At 32.1% G+C, this 23,749-nt stretch overlaps 1 protein-coding gene across 2 annotated transcripts in view; it reads right to left on the bottom strand.

Moving 5' to 3' along the window:
* Window positions 1-23,749, bottom strand: part of Elk (Eag-like K[+] channel) — a 257,112-nt gene that overhangs the window by 58,645 nt on the left and 174,718 nt on the right. For both annotated transcript variants that reach the window (XM_071183358.2, XM_016068630.4), the window contains one exon: window positions 16,957-17,232. In XM_071183358.2, coding sequence (XP_071039459.2) covers window positions 16,957-17,032 — 76 coding nt within the window. In that variant the 5' untranslated portion in view covers window positions 17,033-17,232. The remainder of the gene's footprint in view (window positions 1-16,956; window positions 17,233-23,749) is intronic.

Here is a 23,749-nt window from a genome sequence, read left to right as displayed (position 1 = left end):
TATGAAACTCAAAGAAAAAGTAAGAAAACGAGAAAAAGCATAGTAATAAATTATATAGAAATGAAGATAGTGGTCCATGGTAGCTCAGTGGTCAGAGAATCGGGCTGCGATCTGGTGGAGCCAAGGTTTGATCCTAGACTCTACTAAGATCCACCGAGTACATGCGATATTGGTGCTTGTAAAATATGGAGAAAATTCACAAGGATAAGGAGAAAATTTTCTCTACAGATCTATGTCAAAATTGTGGAAGGAGCCTCACGAATGAGTGGGTCTGTTATTCATCCGAGAGGATTTGAGCTAAGTCGCACCTTCATCCTTGCGGTGCTCTCTTGTGAAACAAAAGGCGCCCCTTCCTGGCTTAATTCATAAGAGCTAATGACTGGCGTGCCTTTTAGCCTGTCCAAGAGTTATAAAAAAACAATAAGATAGTATTGGGTTGAGATAAAAGTTTAAAGCTCGTTAAGAGACTTCAACTCTTAAGGACTTCAGAGCATGACTATTTCTCTATCTGACCTTTAAGTTTAAATTGTAACAGTAAAATGCAGTTAATGCAGTAAAAGCCAATCGCAGGTCCAGATTTGTACAGAGTTCAATTTAATGCCCAGCGTCTTGTATAACTTATGGAAACAGTTCTAGTTTACCGGATCCATCGAGAGAAACCCTGGGAAAGGTTGTCCAAGAGCCACGACGGCCAGAGAAGATCGCCATTTGTCCATTATAGCGAGGTGTAACAGAGGGGCTACAGCTTCACTGCTCTCTCGTGACTTGTTTGCAGCCACAGGAACCCGTGTATTAAGGGTGACTATTTCCGAACGACTTCACGAGAGAAGAAAACCTGGTGCAAGCGGCCCACTCACTTCTACGAACGAGTCCGTTCAGCATGGTGCAGAGAGCATAGAGATTGGAGTATGGATAAATGGGCGACCGTTCTCTTCACTGATGAGTCCCGGTTCAGCCTAAACACCGATTCTCGCCATACATTCACATAGAGAGAGTCAGAGAACCACTACCTATCTTCTAATGTCTGCGAAATTGACCATTATGGCGGAGCAGGTTTAATGGTCTGGGAAGGAATCATGTTGGATGGCCGCACACCTCTCAATGTCTTTGAGAGAGGCTCTGTGTCTGGTGTGTGGTATAGGGTTGAAATCTTGGAGCCCTATGTTCTCTTTCTATGGGGTGCAATTGACCCTGAGTTCATTTTAATGGACGATAACGTGAAGCCCCATAGAGTTCTTCTGATTGAGGAATTTTTAGAGAGTGAGGCTATTCGTCGGATGGATTGGCCAGTCAGATCTTCAGACCTCAACCGTATAGAGCATGCCTGGACACTCTGCGGAGGGCAATTGCAACTCTCGATCCCCCTCCGAGAACCATCCAGGGAATGAAAACAGCGATTCTGAACGAGTGGAACCAATTGCCTCAGGAAATGATAAACTGCCTTATTTCAAGTATGAAATCAGGCTGCGAGGCCTGTATATCTGTAAGAGAGGACCATACTCCCTATTAATTCATTATTTTTGTTTATTCTGCAACCGCTGTTTCATACCTTCCGACTCCAATGAGTGTTACGCACGATCATGCATGTGTATTACAGTTGGTGAATGGTTATTTGTTTTGTATTATATCAATGTATGTACATGCCAAATTTCATTAAAATCGGTCCTGTAGTTCTAGAGATAATCGACCAAGTCTGAAAATTTTCTTAATTTCTTACACCTGTGTATTACCTTAACTATCGTTGCCGTTAGTATAACGATTGCTTCTCCGGAACAAATTAGTACCACTTTTCCAATAATTTTAATTTCGAATACATAACATCGAATACATTTTTTTTTTGCATTTTGATTAATTAGTTTTAAATAATTTAAAATAACAGTTTTAAATAATTACTTTTTAAGAAACATATTTTGAAAGAATAACTATAAAAAAAAACACGTGGTGTTAGATAACTTTGAAAATATAAATTTGATAACGTATTCCACGCGTTTTACAGCAAACTTTTTTTTGATCAAATAAAGCTATAAGCTATAAATACAACTGATGTCATCTTTAAAATATGTGATTTATTTAATAATCTAAATTTAAATTTAAAACAATGGCTAGTGCTTAACCAGTCAGAAAACTCCATGCGACAAACCATTTGATCCCGCTCGAATGGTTCGTCGTAGAATGTTCTAAAATCAACAGTGACTTTCCTCGTGTTTTGAATTATTTGTCTGCTAAATTTCATAGCTGTCGGTCGGATGGTTTAATAGTTTATAAAAGACAGGCACACATATCTACAGACAGACATTAATTTTCATACATATAGATCTTCTCTAATTATTTTTTCAATAAATATATATTAAATCTTTCACTTGCAATTGCGTTTGAGAGAAAATCAAACTTTACACAGAGGAAAAAGTATAGTTAGAACTGCCAGAATATGATTAAATTTACCGTGTTTTTGGCTCTATGGGAACATTAAGAAACTTGATAATTTACAGCGAAGCGCTTTGGTTAAATTAACCATAAAATAAAGTGTATGTGATAAAATTTGTTATATAATATATGTGTTAAAATTTGTGATATATATGTGATAAAATTTGGTCATTGTGGCCAATATCGGTAATTTTGGTATGGTTCGTTAGAGCATGGCATAAAAACCTACGGTCATATTTTATTTTCAGTTTTGTACTTTTTACTAAATGTTTGGTAATAAGCCGACCCGCCTGTGTAGCCTTGCATCAGAAAGGTTCTGGGTTCGAATCCCGGACAAGGCATGGATGTTTTTTCCTTCTCAGTACTATCTGTCCTTACTGTGGGAGCGACGTTGGACCACCTAATATGGTGCCCCTGTAAGCGAGGTCAACAAAATCACCCTGTATATGCCTGAATTGACGGATGTTAACACAGGTGGGCATTGGAAAAAAATGTTTGGTAATAAGAATTATTATTTTGAAAACCATTTTGGAATTCGCGGTAAACCGTTAGCATATAAATTAAAAAAAATCAAATGAATGGTTTATAAATTTCATATACCATATATTTTAGTTTTACCACCAGAATTATAAATTTTTTTTCTCACATGAAATGTCATTATCGTATGCTAACTATACAAGAACTTTATTCTCCGTGTATTAATAGATGATCCGTGAACATCTGTTTAAAACATCTACATGTATATTCGAGGACCGTGATATGTTTTCCGCAATGCTATTTTCGTTATAAAATAGTCGTTATTAACAACAACACATTAAAAATTTCGAAAGGTGATATGAAAACAGAACTGTAACCTTAGCAGTCATTATTATAAATTACAACTTAAATCATTGATTTCTAGCTTCTGAATCATGATTTATGATTCATGATCTAATGACACATCATGATCTGATGACAGTAGGTAATGCATTGTTGGACCTTACTTGTATTTTCAGAAGCATTTTCCTAACCTTTTTTTTTCTTCAAAAATTAGTATCCTTATTGTTTAAAACGAACATCTCTCTTATTTAATAAAATACTTATGCGTATATATGAAGTGAGATATTAATAGCTTACTCTATTCTTATAGTTGTTTAACTCAATTCTAACTAATTGTACAAAATGGTACAAAACGGTGTAAATTTAGCATAATCGGAGTCGGACTTTCAAAAGTGTCCGGAGTTGAAATCACCCATTTAAGCTACCCACCCCAAATAATTTTACAACAAAAATCACACAAAAGATAAACGCTCACATGGTAGTAAAAATGTAGCACTTTTCTAAAGAGCTTAGATTTCAGTGAAATAATTGTTTCAAGATACAAAAAATATAATCCCATGTTCGATTGATTTGAACAAAGAAGCAAAGTTCGTAATAGCTAAGATAGGTCATTGTTCTGTATTATTCTCCAAAAATAAAATTACTGTTGCTTGCATTTTTACGCTTAAAAAGATTCATTTATTTCATGTGGATTGTTGATTTTTTTCTCCTTTCGCATGAAAGAAGTATTCGTCTTTGTCAAGAAAGGAAAATAAAAGAAATGCAAGAGAAATAGTTTAAGTAACACAAAGAATTGTGAGTGCATTGGCGTGTTATTTGGCGCCATACTATTGCAATGATTTATGGATACATCTTTAAAGCAAATATTTGGAGTTCTTCTTAAATAGTAACTTTTTGCTTAATGATTGCCGTTTTTATAAAAAGATAATTGAGTTTGAGATAGTGAACTCCTCTTTGCATTTCCGGGTGAATAAACCCGATGTTTGTTCAATTGAGGAAATAATATTTCTTATTTATGCACATTTTGAAAAAGAACATTATTTCTATTGTAATAAAATTACCTAAGAAATCGGAAGAGTTTTTGCATATATTATATTAATACTAGGAGACTCCGCCCCCTGCTCGCAAACGCTCGCCAACCCCCGAGAATTGCTAAGCAATCCTATGTGGTTCACGCCGTGAACCATGGCTCGCTGCGCTCGCTCGCCAATGAACACAATGTTCTAGCACAAAGACATAGTATATTATCATCAAAGACATAGTATTTTATCATCAAAGACATGGTATTGTACTTATGTAGAAGAATTCTATCAATGTTCTTATTGACTTTTAAAAAAGTATATTAGCTATTAAGATTGTACATGATGAAAAATCAAAGCATTAGCTAAATGAAAAACATATTAGCAAAATAAATTATCAAATATTGCAGTTACTCACCTAAATTCAACTAAATGTGTATAATAAGTTAGTTAATGCTAGAAATTCTGAAAGTTTTAGAAAAAAATTTTATTATTTAAAAATATAAACTTTAAACCCTAACTTTTCCTTGTGAGATAATAACCCTCAAAAAGTCTTTCATTTTCAAGAACACAAAAATTTGTTTTATCGCCAAATGAAATGTTTTTTGGTGATTAGCATTATTGAAATCAATTTCTATATTAGTTAACATTTGTGATAAAGTACATAACATTTTAGAACAAAATAAGGATGTTTTACATACAATAAATTAAAATGCATGGCTGTTAACATTACCCGAGAAATAACACGTAGAGGTCGCCATGCTGCATTTCTAATCGGGGAGTTTTGATTTTGGCAGTTCCCCTTGCCTTCTGCCAATCGAAGTTCCAATTAAATTTTTTCCAAAAAGCATTTTGTTTCTGCAAAGCTCTAAGAAATTAACACTAAGCATTTAGAATTTCTTTGAAAACCAATTATAGATTTGGCATCTTGGAGCAATTACTGAAAGGCTGTCAAATGACTTAACTCTTGACAGGCCAACATACAGTTGTCCATGACTAAATACTTGTTTAGTCAATACTAAACTGATTTTCTCAAAAGTCTGACCTTGTGACTTATTTATAGTCATGGAGAAGGTCAGCCTAATAGGAAATTGTTTTCTGTTAAGAGAAAACGGCATGTTGTTATCAGAGGGGATTAGATGTATTCTCGGAATGAAAAATGTATCTGCTTCATCATCATCAATCAGTTTAGCTTCAATTAAATTACGCTGCAAGTTTGTAACAATTAATCTAGTGCCATTACAGAGTCCTTTAGATGGTATTAAATTTTAGGGCAAGAATCTGAATTGAACAACCTGACAATGCTCACTCTGGTTATTGTTTCCGTTTCTAAAAGCGCTATATGTTGGGCCACCTCATGTGACATTTGCCATGTGACATTTTCAGCAGCAATCATTGGTCGATTTTCTAACGTTGCCATTCGGGGAGTTGTAATGAGGCTTTTTTTTGGTGCCGTGTAAGAGAAATATATATATAGATTTTTATTTTTGATATTAGGGAATAAATTTTTATTTTACATATCAGATTATTTGGGATAGAAGAGCATGCAATATATAATTGAGATCGAAATTGAAATTAAATTGGTAAAAATAAAGAAAAAATATGTGAGCTAATGGTTTTTTCTGAATAGCAAAAACAAAATATTATTTCGGAGATCGCATGGATACACGTTTAAAAACGATTCTTAATCCTACATTGTTAGAACTTTCCTTAAAGAAATTACGGTAAAGTAACGGAAAATTTCCAATTACAGTATTATATTAATTACAAATAATAGTATTACTTATGGAATTGACATTAAAATAACGGACCATATGATAGAATTGAAATCGAAATTGAAATTAAATTGGTAAAAATAAAGAAAAATTATGTGAGCTACTGGTTTTTTCTGAATAGCAAAAACAAATTATTATTTCAGAGATCGCATGGATACACGTTTAAAAACGATTCTTAATCCTACATTGTTAGAACTTTCCTTAAAGAAATTACGGTAAAGTAATGAAAAATTTCCAATTGGGTATACTATAGCCTACGTCACAGGTTGTGTTATTCTTATTAAATTTAACTAGTAAACAGCATTTTCTGCGAATCTGATTTTTAGCAACAAGTAAACATTAAATGAAGTGTGTCAGTGTTTTCATCATAGAAAAAAAATGGGTGAGAATTTCTCACCCTTTCTCAAAAACAGGGTGAGATTTCAGAAAGTTAAGTGAGATTTCTAAAAACTGAAAAAATACAAATAGACTTGAAAAAAAAATTCTTTTATTATAATACATTTTTAACGCCTAGTATTTTTTAAAGCATTGAATAGTTTTGCTCCATCATCATAGAAAATTTTGCCTTTACTAGGTATTTGTCCATCTTACATTAGTGCATAAAAAAATTTGAACGTCTTACATGAAAAAACCATACCTACAGTAAGCACGTGGTTGCAGAAAAATGTGTTCTGAAAGGGGTTCGTGGTTCGGAGGGGTTGTGCTCTGTGTTCGAAAAGGTTCTGAACAATACTAGTAAATAGTGAAGCTAGATAACGGGGCAAGTGTTGAAAATAATGAAGATCCAGGAAGAAATGTGAAACGGATTTTATTCTAAATGACGTAATTCGAAGCTTTTTCCAAAATGCGAGAAATTCGCGAATTTTGAAATGAATTTATAGAATGCGCGAATTTCTCGCGGTAATCATTTTGTAATGCGAGAAAAGAAAAAAATATGCGAGATTTCCGCGTTCTCGCGCTGTAGTGAAAACACTGGCTGTTGTTATAAGTCGCTACTCGGCAGGTTGAAATTGTATTAGTCTATGTTCCTTTTGAAATAATTTATTTTGTTGTTTTATCCAAGTTTATGAATTTAGTAAACATATTTAGAACTCAGCTTATTAATTAAAGTAAAAGGTAAATGTTATTCCTAGTAAAATTTTCGCAGTGGAAGTAGTTGTTTTTTTTTCATATTATACCCAATTACAGTATTATATTAATTACAAATAATAGTATTAATTTCGGAATTGACAGTAAAATAACGGACTATATGATAGAATTGAAATCGAAATTGAAATTAAATTGGTAAAAATAAAGAAAAACTATGTGAGCTATTGGTTTTTTCTGAATAGCAAAAACAAATTATTATTTCGGAGATCGATTCTTAATCCTACATTGTTAGAACTTTCCTTAAAGAAATTACGGTAAAGTAGCGGAAAATTTCCAATTACAGTATTATATTAATTGCAAAAAATAGTATTAATTACGGAATTAACAGTAAAATAACGGGCATCAGTCTATCGATCTAAATTATCGTAAAGTTTACGGTAAAGAACATTTTCTACCTTTACGGTTTTGAAACCTTTCACAACTAGTATGGTTAAAATAAGTGTTTTTCGGTTTCAACAACAAGATGGCGGACGTAAACAAACCGATGTTTTGATGTTTTCACGAGTGTTTAACAACAAATAGTGTGTGCCAGCATATATTGTGTTTTGATCTATTGTGTATGAAGGTAACCCTTGGATTAAACGAGATTTCCAGTGAGTACTTTACCCTATTTCATAGAAATTAGTACTTTATTGTGACCGATTGGACTTAGCCATTTTGTTTTGTGTCTTTCTAAGTGTTCGGGGACCGACTCCAAATTGACATTTTGACTTTCCCGTATTGGGAGTCTTCCCCATATTACAAATTAACACTTTTTGGGGATCGTCTCCATATTTCAAGTTGTGAAATTTAATATTGAAATTTTGACCGACTTTCAGGGGATCGTATATATATTGATATTTTGAGCAGTTGCTGAAGAGACATATATAAATCGATTTTTTCATGATCTTTTAGGGGGTCATGCACAAATTAAAATTTTGAACATATTTTCGGGGTTATATACAAATTGGGGTTTTAACCCATATTGAATGGTTATAATTAACATATGTCCACCACAATTGAAACGGACGTCAATGAATCTTCGGATTCAGAAGACGGTTATGACCCAGCAAATGACCTCACGGCGATAAATCCAGATACCATAAACCCCAAAAGGGATTTTATTGTTGAAGCCATGACTGCCCAGACACAGATGAGCTCAGTGGTGGCGAGTAAAAAATCCAAACTCTCTTTAAATGATAGAGAAAGGATACTGGGTATCGCCGCAAACTTTATAAGCATCATCAATACACAAAACGCAATATTGAACCAGTTAAGGGGAAGACTTTATGAAAAAACCGAGCAGTTGAAGATGACAAAACCTAGTTATGCCTCAATATTAATTAAGGATAGGGAGGTACAGAGCGAGAGAGGCGATGGACCAAGAGAGAGAGACACGGAAACGAAGGAACACGTATTGTTGGTGTACCCTAAAGATGAAAACGGAACATCGGAAGACACCAGGAGTCAAGTTACCAATTCTATAGATCCAATCAAATTGAAACTAGGAGTGAAAGGAATAAATAGGATAAGAAAAGGGGGAATAGTGGTTCAATTAACAAATGAAGAAGAGATACAGAAACTTAAACTTGAGATTGAAAAAAGTAATATAGGAGACAAATTTGCCTGTACAAGGCCAAGGACTTTGAATCCCAAAATCATACTTTACAACGTACCGGAAGATGTGAATAAAGAGAATTTGATTGACAAGATTAGAGACCAAAATCCGCCATTGAAAAACTCGGTCATGAAGATGTGCTTTCCTCTGAGGGCTAAAGAAGGAAGTCACTGGGTAATTGAGGTAGATCCAGATACATTTCACAGGATCATATATTTAGAAAAAATAAACATAGGTTGGAATAGGATTAGAACAAAAGAATTTCTTAGGGTCACTCAGTGCTTCAAGTGTTACCGATTCGGACACGTTGCAAGATATTGCAAGGATAAGAGTGTCTGTGCGAACTGTACGGAACACGACCACACGATGGAGAATTGCAAGAACAAATCGATATGTATAAACTGCAAGACAACAAGAGAGGATCATAATCTGAAGTTGAATATCAATCATGATGCTACCAATAGAAATTGTGAAACGTATAAATGGGAAATGGAGAGATTGGTTAGGAAAATCAACTATGGATAAAAGGAATATACCGATTAAAATTTCTCATATCAATTTAAATCACGCTAAAATTGCGAACGTACAGCATTCAATCGATTTCATTTCCCAAAATTTTAATATTGGTTCAATTAACGAACCGTATTTTAACACAGATAATTTAATAGTGGGTTTTCAACAGGACATTGGCATTGTCGCAAACTGCGAACGACCGAGGAGCGCAATACTTTATAGAAGAGGATGGCTGGAGGTTTTCCCGATTTTGGTCGAGAGAGATGTGGTGGTGGTAGAGATCACTCTACCGACCCAAAGTTTTTTGTTCTTTTCTGTGTATATCTCCCCATCGACACCAATGAATGAGACATTGGATTCTGTACAGAGAATTATGATTAGCTATCCGGATAAGGACGTTTTGATTAATGGAGACTTTAATGCCAAAAGCGTGTTGTGGGGTAACAGATTGGACGATCATAGAGGTAATGAACTTATAGAATTCATTGCTTTAATGGACCTAGAAATAGCAAATGACCCAGAGTCGTTATCGACTTTCCATTCAGTTATTGGTGACAGCTGGATTGATATCACTCTTTTTACAAACAAGCAAATTGATATCCAAGAATGGCAAGTACTTGACATGAAGACACTGAGTGACCACAGACTTTTGGCTATGGAAATGATTATTGAAAAACAAGCAGGACCAAGAACAGAGAAGATAGTATATACAGATTTAAACTTATTCGATTTTACTATAAAAATAAACGAACTTATTAAGAAAATAGGGAAGGATCTTGATCAAATTAAAGTAAATGACCAACTAAACAGCTATGTACGGATAACTACTGAGAAGATAAGAGAAATTTGTCTTACTACAAAGAAGAATAAGGTAAAATCATATCCGAAAAGTCCGAAATGGTGGACGCTAGAATTAGCAATTTCTAGAAAACGTTTAAGAGCAAAACGAAGAAGATTTCAAAAAGAAACGAACCTGACGACTAGACAACTCAAGAAAATGGAATACAAAAGAGAGAGATCGATTTACACGCGTCAAATAAGAAAACAAAAATCAACGGAACTGAGAGACCATCTAGCCAGGATCACAAATCGGGACTGTTTCGGAACGGAATATATGATAGCGAAAGGGAAAACATTAGGAGATGGTTTGTTGAAACCGCAGAAAAAGAATGACGGAACCTATACTAAAGATATTCACGAAACGATAGAAGAAGTATTGAATTTTCATTTTTCCAAGACCGTGGATCAATCATTTCCAGAAATAATTAATAATAATCTGGAACAACCTTTTACAAGTACGGAAATATCAACGACAATTGGCAGTATTAAAAATAATAAAGCACCTGGAATTGACGGGGTGCCATATAAAATTTTCAAAGCTATCTGGAAACTACAGCCAATTTGGTTTCAGAACGTTATGAATAAGTGTTTAGAACTGAACTATTTTCCAAAAATATGGAAGAAGGCTAGGATTATACTAATTCCGAAACCGGGAAAAGATCCACATCTACCGGATGGATATCGGCCAGTTTCTCTGCTCCCCACGTGGGGAAAAATCCTAGATAAGCTACTAACAAACCGATTGATATATTTCCTTGAGTCGAATGGCAAAATACATAAAGACCAACACGGATTTAGAACGAAAAGGTCGACTACCACAGCTGTGAAGACATTAATTGATACCATTGATAGGGCTAAGAACGCAGGCAGATATACACTGGGTGTTTCACTCGATATAAAGGGGGCATTCGATAGTGTCCACTGGAGTGGAATTAGCAGACAGTTGGTGAGAACCAATTGCTCCTATTCTCTCACGATGATGATCATAAGCTTTCTTACTGATAGATTTATAGTTTATCAATCAAAAAATATATCTATGGAACACGAAATCACAAAAGGAGTGCCACAGGGTTCCAGTCTGGGACCAATCCTATGGCTTTTAATAGCCAGCGATATTCTCGAAGAGAACAGATTAGAAGAGGAATCGGCAATAGCCTTTGCAGATGATTTTATGGTCACAATAACTGGAACAGTATTGAATAGACTGGGACCCAAAATGACAGAGATCCTAATCAAATATCAAGACTGGGCCACCAGATATGGATTGAAATTTAGTACAGGGAAATCCCAGGCTATCGCTTTCCCCAAAAGTCGTCCAATTACAAGAAAACCCACGGTTAAGCTCAATGGACAAAATGTCAAAGTGCATTACACAATTATCTACTTGGGATTTCGTCTAAATAACCAGCTGTCCTGGCTCCCACATCTCGAACATACTTATAATAAAATTACAAACTTCCAAATGAAAATCAATAGACTGTCGGGAATCGGCTGGGGACTTACTCCGAAAATTAGAAAATTTATATATTTACAATGCACGCAAAAGATCATAACATATGGAGCAGAAGTCTGGTATAACGATCATATAAGAACACTTAATAAAATAAGAAAAATTGAAAGAATACCCCTACTTAATCTAACTAAAGCATACCGAACAACATCAACAGATGCATTGCAGATATTGGCGGGAACTATACCCTTGGATATTGTCGTTAAGACGGAGGCAAAGATCGCAAACTGTTATCTTCATGAAAAAGAAATCGACAAACAAGTGGAGTTACCTATAAAACACCCGGCGGAAAATATCCAGATACCATATAGACTTAACATACCGACTGACACAGGACTGGAGATCTTCACTGATGGATCGCGACTGATTTTTGGAGGTGAATTTAGAGTGGGATGTGCGTTCGTAGTTTTTATGGACGGCCATCCCATAGACCATTACACATTTAGATTATGTAACAATTCCACTGTCTACAAGGCAGAGCTTTGGGCAATTTTACAAGCCATTTTCTGGATTAAAGAAAACGAAATTAAGGACACAATAAGAATATACTCAGACTCATTTTCAGGAATACAAGCCTTAACTAAACCTGCCGATAGTGACTACATGACTACTATAATCAAAAACAATTGCACACAAAATATAGTCTTACACTGGATTAAAGCCCATGTGGGGTTTAAGGGAAACGAAGAAGCAGATAAGTGGGCGAAAAAGGCATGTGAAAAGGAAAAAATAGACATATTCAATCTCCCTTCCAAAAGATCGGTCAGACTAGATTGTCGAAACCAAGATGTGATAACATGGCAGAATAGATGGAACAGCTCAACCTCAAAGGGCAGACATACTCAAAGTTTAATACCTGAGGTCTCTTATAAAGTTCAATATAGCGACTTCTATATAAACCAATTTTTAACCAATCACGGCACACAAAAAGACTATCAACGAAGATTTCATAATAAACCTTTAAATTGCGATCAATGCAGAGTAACAGACGACTTGGAACACATTCTACTAAAATGCCCAACTTATGAACATAAAAGAAAATTATACTTTCCCAAAAATCTTAGCTACGAAAATTTAAAGAAATACTGGAACCAAAAAAAGATAAAAGAGGGTATAAGGGAAATCATCAAAGATCACTTTGAAAAAAATACACCAGAAATAATTTAGTTAAGATGAAAAACAACTAATTCCCTAAATAGAAGCCAATGGAAACGTGTGCAAATAATAGAGTGAAATATATGACGAACGCAATATACCTCATCACGTTCATCTTTTCATCTGTATAAAGAACATTTTAGCTCATCATGTTATAATTTTTGTAAATATTAATACCCGGATGCCCCCATAGGGGGCGGGACGGGGTATAGCAATAAATGGTTAAAAATCATGAATATAAGAACTTTTACTGGACATTGGAGCTAGGTTGATTGGAGTTATGTTGTTGTTGAGCTGTGTTTTATCAAATAAACCATGAAATGTGGTTTAATTAGTTTATCTGGTTGTTTCAGCTATCGTAAGAGATGTGAAATACTAGACTTTTTGTGTTAGACAGCTTTATAGTGCTGCAATCTATGCGTGAATAAGAGTATCGTAATCTAATAGTTCAGGGCTTCAACTGGAGCCTGCAGTACACAAGAAACTTTTCATGGGTTGAAAGGAGTACAGGAAATATTGTGGTGTCAACAATGAGACTAAAACTCTCGTTCTGTCGGTCATGAGATTGACAGATTAGCCCTCTCGGCAATAGTACATATGTACCCAGTTGGCGGGAACTAAGTGACTTCATTGGTTGGGTCTAGTTGGTGCGATAAAATTCTGGTTGTTTCACCATATTAGGTGAAAGCAGTTAATAAACGCTTTTTTTTCACAGTTAGCAGTTTGAATATCATCTTAAATATGATTATTTGACTGTTTTGTTTGAATATGGTAAAATAAAAATGAAATAAAATGTTATCTAACAATTTTTTTCTGAGAAATTTCTTACAGTGTAATAACATTATTTTAATGAAAATATTCTTAAAATTCCCCTTAATCCTCGTACTTCATATATAAGATTTTTATAAAGACGGCCCTTAATATATGTTTTCAAATTCTTTTTAAATAATTACGATGAAAAAGTGTACACATCGTGTGTCGCTTAATATTTAACCAAATAAAAAACAAAAGCGCCATCGAAATCTGAGAAATCAGAATTAATGGAAGTTAGCTCACAAATAACTCTTGCTTAATTTCAGATTTCTGTATGAATTAAATAGAGTATTTCGTTAAAAAAATTTGCTGCATACTTCGTAATTAAGTGGAAAAATTGTCATTTCTTTATAACTCCAGATAAAATGTTATGATAAGCTACGATATGTAAAAAACAGTAGAAGATGCTATGTACTTTTATTTCAAATGCGTGGCAAGAAGCCTGTTTTTCTATTTAAATGTTCAACGCAGAGATTTACTAGAAACTGATCAATGAAATTTTCGAATTAAATTGCTCTGCAGCCACGAAGCGCATTGTAACTCATTGTATTGTATACAGACTATTTGTAGATATACCAATCGAGAATATTTGTGCTGGACGAAGAGAGACATTACTGGCTGAACTGAACCAGAATTAGAAAGCAGATAAATATTTGAATTTGCGAAGTTTGTATCAACTGATATAATTTGACTGCTGGATTTACTTTATTTTATTTGTCAATGTTGTGGACATTTTTTCATCATAACCCTAATATACAGGGTGATTATAAAAGAGTTTGCCGATATGTGACTCTCTACAGTGAAAATGGAATAATGGTTTGCTCATAGAGATTATGATCTATGCGTTCGAGAACGATGTTTAAAATGATTGTGCTAGCTCCAACGATTACAATTACTGTAGTTCTTAGACAAGATTTGCTATTTTTCGAGACCATTAACAACAAGAGGGTGTGATAAAAACCCTTAAAAACAAAGAAGAAATTGCTCAGAAAGCATTTATCAAGGAAAAAAAAATTCTGGTAACTGTACTGTATGATAATGACATTTCTGGTAAAAAAAATAATTCTGGTAAATAAAATCAAACTTAAGTGTTTTTTTCCCGTTCATATGATAACGAATTTTTTGGAAAATCTAGTTTTCAAAATTATAGTTCGAATAAATGATTTGAATGAATGATTCGAATATATGGTCTAATAAATTATAGAATAAATGGTTTTTATGCTATGTTTCATGAAAAAATTACCAAACTTTCCCACATTTACTAACTTTTATCACAAATTATAAAACCATATTTTACTTTTGATTTCACTAAAATCATTACCAAAGTACCTCACTAAAACTTACAGAGCTTTTTGGCGTTTTCATTCAGTCAGAAACACGGTAAACGTTTACCATTTTCTAGTAGTTTTGATCATACTTTTTTCTCAGTTTGTGATTTAAATTTTTTTTAACATGTCTAAACGCATAGAATTTCTTCTCTATGAAAGTTGACACCGTAGTAATTATTTTTTGCTGTTATGTTATATCTAATTCTGTTCTCTCAAAATAATAATATTATACTATTTTCAAATAGCATTAGCGAGAGCTTGAATATGATTAAAAAGGATTATATATCTTTTCGAACAAAATAGAAAATTTGTTACGAAACCTTTCGTTGTTTAAACATTTAAAAAAAAGCAAAAACACTCAACATTACCTAAAAATATTATCATAAATACTTAGATAATTAAAAAGGAATACATTTCATTTTTAATGGTTTAAAAAAATTCTTTTAATAATTCATTTCGAAAGAGTAGAATGTTTTCCAAAATTCTATGAAGTTCTATCTCAGCTTTCACAAGCAGAATGTTTATTGTCATTAATAAGCGATTAACTAAGAATATCGCAAAAATTTATTCTTTTTTCGAAACATTAAACTGACGTTTCGTAACAGCTGTGAGGAAAATAAAAATATATTTGCTTCACATAACATAGTAAGTTCTTTATTGATTAGAAATAGCGCTAAGAGTTGAGTCATTATGTTGTAAGTTATCAGCGGATATTATATTTAAGTGCTTGCTGTATTTACTACAGATTTGTTTATTGTAATATTTAAAAAAAAAATGCAATTTTATGTCTCGTTACTTAGGAAATAGTAATAAAGAAATAAATTATAGAGTTCCTATGAAATAGTACATTCCATAGAAGTAAAGTAGTGTATTTAGTCAATAATTTTTCATTATATACTTCAGAAATTATTAAAAGAGAAAAATATGTTTGAAAATTTCACAAAGTGGAGATAAGTTTAATGTACGCCTGAAAGATTTTATAGTTTATGTCATGCATTGCTTTTTTTGTTAAAAAAACTTCATGGAAATCTTTTGGTAATAAACTAAGATGCAGAAAAGTTGCACACTGTTAAAAAAAACTGTAAATTCCTCAGAAAGAAAACATATTTTCCCCAAAAAATATAGATTTTTCTGTTTTTGAGCGTTATCCACGCTATGTAAAAAATTCCGTTCCTTTTACAGACTTTCTCTGTCTTGTTGGCGATCTAAAGCTGTTTTGTTGACGAAAAATTTTTTTCTCAATTTTATTTCCTAATCATAAACGGATTAAAACGAATGCTAGTTTTTGCCAGGCAGTTTTGCTTACCCCACGATAACTATAAACCCATTCAAATAATTTTACGATTATTTTCTTTACATGCTCTTATTTTTAAGTAATTATTTTATGTTTTTGAACATCACATAAGTAAAACTGCGTAAAACTTATTTATTTTAACAGATATGTGTAATTTGGTTTAAATAATAATTGATTAAAATAATATATACATTAGTAATGTTTGTAATGGTAATCAAGTTATATAGCTTAATTCACGCAATGTTTATAAGAAATTTTATCTTCATAGCTAATTCAATTAATTAAAATAACAGTAAAATTTACCAAATTAAATAATTTACCAATAAAACTACTATATTTTATGATACACGAATTAATCTGACATTAAATTTTTGTGTTACGTTTTGAAAGTATTATAAAAGCTAGTTAATTATGAGTTCGATGAAAAAATAAATTTGAATTTAAACAGCCTGTTTTATCGTACTGAAATTGCATTATTTCAAATAATAATAGGAGACTGAATAACTGAGAGCATGAATGTTGATTATTCCTGCAGCTGTTTTCATTCTGTAACGGAAACTTTGCAAAATGTGTCAATACAATCTGCCAAAGCATTAACGTAATTACGCCCGAACTACTTGTTTATTTTACTTTACTTCATATTCTGATTAAGGATAGAATAGTTCGGCACTTAAATCTAATCAGCCTATTTGGCGAGTTAAAAATAAACGTTCTACTTACGCGATCCATCGAATCTTGTGGCAATGGTGTCCAGGAAGTTGTTCTGGGGGGCTAATAGACCTTTCCTCACCGGCATTGGTCGAGATGGTAAAGTGCCGGGGCCTCAGGTGGTAAAGCGTCAAATATTTAACCGAAGAACTACATCCTAGGGCACCTTAAGCCCCGATTTCTCTGATTTGTTTATTTTGGCTGCAATCACGACTCGGTTTATTTCACTCCATTAGTTCTTAAAACTAATTCTTCTTGGTGGTAATAAAGGAGCCATTTCACACGCTTCTGAAAGAAAAGAATTAAAAGAATGAACGCTCAATCAAGAAAAGACAAATTTGTTTTTAGAATTTCAGTTAAAATTTGATGCATTCATCAATAATAATGCAAAGACACATTCAAAATGTAAATAAATAAATGACAGAAGATGTCTAGAATACAGTAATATTTTAACAATTCGCGACCCTCAATGATAAATTACATTAAATCGATTAATATGTATAATCATTTTAATCAGCTGAATATATAATCAATTTAATCAGCTGAATATGTAATCAATTTAATCAGCTGAATATGTAATCAATTTAATCAGCTTAGTCTATGCATATTTAGAGTCGGATCTCATAATTAGAGATGGCTCAGGAGATAGAGCCCTCGCTTCCTAATGTAGGGACTCATGTGCGAGTCCCAGCAATGGCTGGTCTAAATGAATTCTGCGCCTGGCTTGCTCTGGTTACAGTGCTGATGCTAGAGTTCCGTTACAGTCATGGGTTAGAGTCCTCCTCCGGTCGGGTTAACCGTGAGAGGTTTTTGTGGTTTTTTCTTTCCATGTAACTCAAAGGCGGGTTAGTTCCCTTAAAAGTCCTTCACCAAGGCTAGTTTGTCGCAATACTTGATCAATTAGTTCCATTGTTTTCTGAGTTGGCTTCAAAATTACAAGGCTATGGAGTTGAACATTGATAGTCGTAAACTCAGATTCGGGTCTGCTGTTCAACGTCGGTTATAAGATAAATATATATATAATAAATTTAATCAGCTTAAAAATATATAATTAATTTAACAAACTTACATGATAATTTTGAACTCTTAAGTGTAAAGCTTAAAATAATTCTGTAATAGAACTATTTGATTGAAGTGCTATTTCGTGGCTTTGAGAATAACTGACAGTCAGTCGATCTCCACCTGAAAAGATGATAGGTTCCACACTGTTAAGTCTCAGTGACTGGAATGTTAACTTTAAATATAGGGCACTCAAGTTTCGTGCAAATTCTGTTATGGTGCATAATGTTTGCAACTGTTTGGTGTGCCAACGCAGAAAATATTTTCGCCAAGCAAAATGTATTTCTCTGTTTATATTATAACTTTTCACGTGGATTGCTTCTCCCACATCGCCAAAAGATAGTAAAAACATTTTGTTTAAAGTGCTCGCTATGTACAAAATTTTTTCAAAATAGCCTGGTAATATTTTTATTTATGGTCGAATACCCAGAGACGAAATGATACTTTTCAAAACTGACAGTCGACTAGCATTTTATGGGGGCATTTTTCAACCAGAATTACATGATCATCATCATCAAAAAAGAATCGTGCATTTAAAGACCAAGTCATTTGTTTATTTGGTATTCTGCAGGTTAGATTTTTACTTAAAGATCCATATTTAACGTATAACATAAATAACTTTATTTGATCTTTAGAAAAATTGACTTGATTTGATTTGAAAGATTCCTTTGAGTTAGAAAGTGGATTCGATTTGAAAAATTCATGTGGTGTGAAAAATTGGTACGGTTATTTTTCCCTCTTATGTAGCTACTTCATATGTTATGTATGTTGGCTTGGTATTAGGATATGTTACTATTTCAATTATTTAAGCACTTTTTTATGCTTACTTAACAATTTTCACAAAACTGTAAACATGTAATTTATTTTCAATTGGAATTTTGGCAAAAAAAAAAAAAAAAATTGGCACACCCTCTGAAATACAATTAAAATGTCAAGTGTCACCTAAAATGTTTTTCAAAGGTTTCTAGAGTAATGAAGTGAAATATATCGGTAAATAAATAATCTCAAGAAACTAATGAAGAAAAATATGCTTGATATTCTAAAAATTTTATTTGTTTAAAAAAGTATAAAGTGGAAAAAAAGTGAGCTTATTTCAAGTGCTAAAAAGCAACACCCATGTTCAAGAGGATTTTTTAATCAAAGGAAGTTTTACATTATGATTGCAAATGATATTGTCGTAACCAACTATTTTTAAAGGACCAAATTAATTTATCAAAAATCAATAAAGTTACACGAAAAAATATTATTTCGTTGAGTTTTATATAATTGAGTTCACAGTTAATTATATAATGGATAAAACATCACCTTGTGTTATTTGGCGTTTATCGACAAAGATACTAACTCAGGCCTCGTGTATCTTAAGTCGATACATTGTGAAAAATTCCGGTTGAAATTACGGTATAAATAACTGGCACTTTCAGTGCCTCATCTGTAAAATCCATTTTAAAGAAAAATCCAAAGTATTATACCGCGATTTTTACAGAAATATTCATTTAATTAGAGTGATTCAGTGATTTTACGGTAATTATTGCAGTAAAAAGTACGGCACATTAGATTTTTTGTTCATTAACATGTTCCGATAAAATTGGATTTTACGGTAAAAAGTATCGGTATTCTAAGTGATAAAATTCTACCGTTACTTACTATCAAGAAAAAGGTTTGTTGTTGTTGGAATTATTATTTGTTGAAGATGTTGATGTATTAGCATTTCATTGTGACAAATATATTTATGCAATATAAGTTGAATTCATACCCCAATTTACATCATAAAATATGTGGAGGATGCTACTTTGTCTGAAAAAACACATTTAATTTAAACTTTATTTAATGTGTATTTCAAATAAGTGATGTTCAAAATAATAATTCTTCTTCACTTTAATTTTTTGTAATTAATTTTGATAATAAATAATCTTTGATGTCATTTATTCTGTAGGCTTAGATGCATAGCCTAAATAGTCAGTATAGCTTAATAATTCGTTCACAGTTAGCTCTAGAAATATCAGGTTCCAATAGAACTTGTAAGAGCACTATTAGGTTATACTAGAGCCTCATAATAAACTAAGTAGGACTCAAACTAAGTTTTAGACCAATATTACAAAGATCAATGGTCAATGATCAATGATCAAACAGTTTAGCATACTAATATGATGGTTCGGCTTAATCTACCAGTATTAAGAGCAGTATGGTTTAGTGCATAAGCATTATAATTTAATGAGGACTAATATGTTTTTACAAAACATTCCATTTCATCCTCCGAAGAATAAAAAGTTAAATAATTTGAAATAAGAATTATTTTTAAGAGAGTAATGTCTGAAAGATTCCTGTTCGAAGTTTTTAAATAATTGTGAAGTTAAAATTGCGCAAAATGTATCATGAAATTGTTAAAAAAAATACGTCTTTTCTGTAATACATAGAAATAAAGTATTGCGGTATACAGAGAGAAGAAAATTTTAGAGTTAGAATTTTAGTTATTATTTTACGCTTGAAAAATTGTTAACTTATAATAAATTTATTCATTTTTAATATTTTTTCTCCTGCTTGTTGTTTATAAACTTCTTAATTATTATAATTCATTAAAAAATTAAACGTAAATCATTACTTTAAATGTAAATTATTTAACTATTAGTAAGATAATTGACATCTATGTAAAATCAAAGATTGAAAGTTTGGCTGCAAAGTTGTAATTATAACAATTTTAAAAATAATACTTAAACTCATTGTAAAGTTAACAATATAAATTTATCGTAAAATACTTGGAAAGTTGCCAGATCGATGAGTATCAATTTGTCTTAGTTTTTAGAAAGGCTTACTCGTATGCTAACAACATTGCCACAATCAATCATACCGTTGATCATGAAATTGTGCAGCCTTATACTGCAGGACCATACCTGGCTCACAACGGGCTGTTGTGGGAATTCTTTACATTTTTATATTAAAGAAAAGAGAGAGTTTCAAATATTTTACACTTAAAAAAATTATTATTGATATCAATTATATTTGAATTTCATGTAATTGCTATGATGCAAGAAACAAATATTATTCTCTCCTTCATTATTATAATAAATTAAAAAAATACGTTTAATTTTAGTTGGATAGTAAAAATGCAAAAAAAATCATCATTTCATCTTATTTTTAAAAGAAAAAGTATAAAATCTTATTACAGAATGCTTAATATTTGAATTTAAATGTTTCCCAAAGAATTCAAGGCACATAGAAAACAACACGCTTTCTATCAAGATTAAACCTGGAAATTACCCATGTTGTTCATTGGCCGTGACGTCACATCTCCATGGAGACTAATAGAGAATGATGGGGAAGAATGGAAGGGTTGGAACCCCTCCATATCTCTCAATTCCATTTAATAGTATAGAGCGATCTTTACGAAACAATAGGAACGGCAAGCTTCTAATATCCATTCAGTGAGTCTGTCAAATTAAGCACTTCCTGATGTTTGGAAAATAAATATCGGTTATTATTTTCTGTTAAAACGAAGGACTTAATGGATGAGATCGGAACATTAGAATATTTTTCGATTAAAAATCACTGATAATGGAGAAGGGAATTTTCGACAGCAATAAGTGATCGCGTTTAATTTAATAGCCATGTTGTCTGTCTGAATGTCTGAAATACTCTTAATATATAAATAGGAGCAGTGACCCTGAGCGTTACTGTTCATTAACTCCTGTTAACTTGATTGCAACATTCAAAACAATTTTGTACCATTCTAAAGGTGGAATCAATGAAGTTGACAGCTACTAATTATAAATTCAGTTGTTATTTATGTTATATACATTAAACATTTATTGCTCATGAAGTATACTTTTATTATATAAATAAAATTAACGCTACACTAACTTTTTTTTAAATCTAATTTTAGGACTAATTTGATTATCTTAAATAGCAAATTTTTGAGTAAAACCATCGGCGTACATTTTTTGGACTTCAAGTGTAAGAAAGTGGTAGTAGAAATATTTTATAAAATATATTAAAAAAAGAAATACTTAAATTTTTTTTTAATTATGAATAAATAAGTTTATAGTACGTATTTTAATCTATGTTTTTGTTAAGGTAATATCACGATTTGGTAAGTTTTTTTTGGCACGGATCAAAACACTAAATTGTTTTTTCTAAAAATTTTCCTCCCAATAATATAATTTATCAACTAATACCTTTTGCTTATGATTTCATCAGGTAATCATTCTATTTAAACTTTATATTCTTATTTTCATTTGTAAACATATTCATAAAGAAGTATTTTTGATTTTGCTTTAGCTTAGCGAGCATCATGGATGTCCCAAATTTAAGCGTTTTTTTAAACAAATATCTTTGTAAGGTATTTGCCAAAAACTTTCACAATAATTTTTTTAAATTCAGGCCTTGACGGAATCATAAATTTTCTCGTGCTTTTTTTTCTGTGAATTAAATTTAAACTTAATTGTTGTCAGTGATTAAAGTTTAGATATATCTTATGCTCCCACTTTTTGAGAACTGATCATAAACTATACCTACAAATCGTTAGTATTCTGACAAAAGTGAGTAAGTCAATAATTGGTAAAATGAGATGTGTTTAAATAGTTCAAGTAACTGTTACCGATTTGGTAAAAAAAAAGTTAAATCAGTATACAAAGAGTGTTTGCACTATTAAAAGTTTGTAACTTTTTTCTCTCACAAAAACATAACAGGCATTTGAATGATTTTTTTTACACTACCACTTGTAAGCTTTACTTGGTAACTTAGTGAGATTTTCAGCGATACCATTCGCTTTTACTAGAAGAATATTTTATGAGGAAAATATTATAAAATAATTTTTAGGTTTGATTGTTTACACTAACGTGGAGAAAAAATCATGGGTATTTAAGTAGGGGAGAGTGGTGTCAATTGTAACATTTTTTACTTAACTATTTTTAACTAACAAAAAATCCAATATATTATTAGTATTAATTGACAGATGAGTAAAGTAGACTATCCTCTACTAGAAAAAAAATTAAATACCTGATTTTAAATATTATTATATTAGTTATTAACAATTTTTGACAGTCGTGCACTTGTTACAATTGTCCCCACTTACGGGGTCAATTGTAACAGTTCATAAATTCAACTAAAACATAGTTAATTATACATATTATCATAGTTGTGATATATTTTTTTATTGATCAAAATAGTAGTGATATTTTAGGAGTAAAAATAATAATGAGCACTGACCTAAAGGGTTAAACTTTTAACTTTAAGGGGTTAAAAATTTTAATTTATGCTGTGAAAGGTGACAAATAAAATAATGCACATGCAACATAATATAAATGCTATAGGAAACTATTGGTGGTTCTTAAAGAGTTAAGTAATGGTTTGTAAACATAAGATTATTTATTTTCAGCTGTTACAATCGTCCCTTTACTTATTGTTACAATTGTCCCCAAGACGCGATTTCAGCTTCATTTGTTAAAAACAATGCTAGTTAATTAGCAAAACTAATCTTTTTTTTATTGAAATGTTAATTAAGGTGTCCACTTACATATTCGGTTACTAATTTTTATTTGTATAAACAAAATTACTTTGTTTCAATAAAATATTCTAATACCAAAAAAAGTACTTGCGTGACGTGAAAATATCTTTTGTGATGTAACTCTTTCAAAAGTACATAAAAATGGTTGCCATCAGGGGTGTACATGTAGATTTGTTAAATACACCTTGTGCACCACCTAGGAACCAAATCTAGAACCCGACACTCGAAATTTTTGCTCTGTTACAA

Source organism: Parasteatoda tepidariorum, chromosome 7 (assembly GCF_982258835.1).
Source record: "Parasteatoda tepidariorum strain Cologne lab strain chromosome 7, Ptep-v5.0, whole genome shotgun sequence".
NCBI lineage: Eukaryota > Metazoa > Arthropoda > Arachnida > Araneae > Theridiidae > Parasteatoda > Parasteatoda tepidariorum.
Note: the sequence above shows the minus strand (reverse complement) of the source record. Positions and strands in the feature narration are given on the sequence as shown.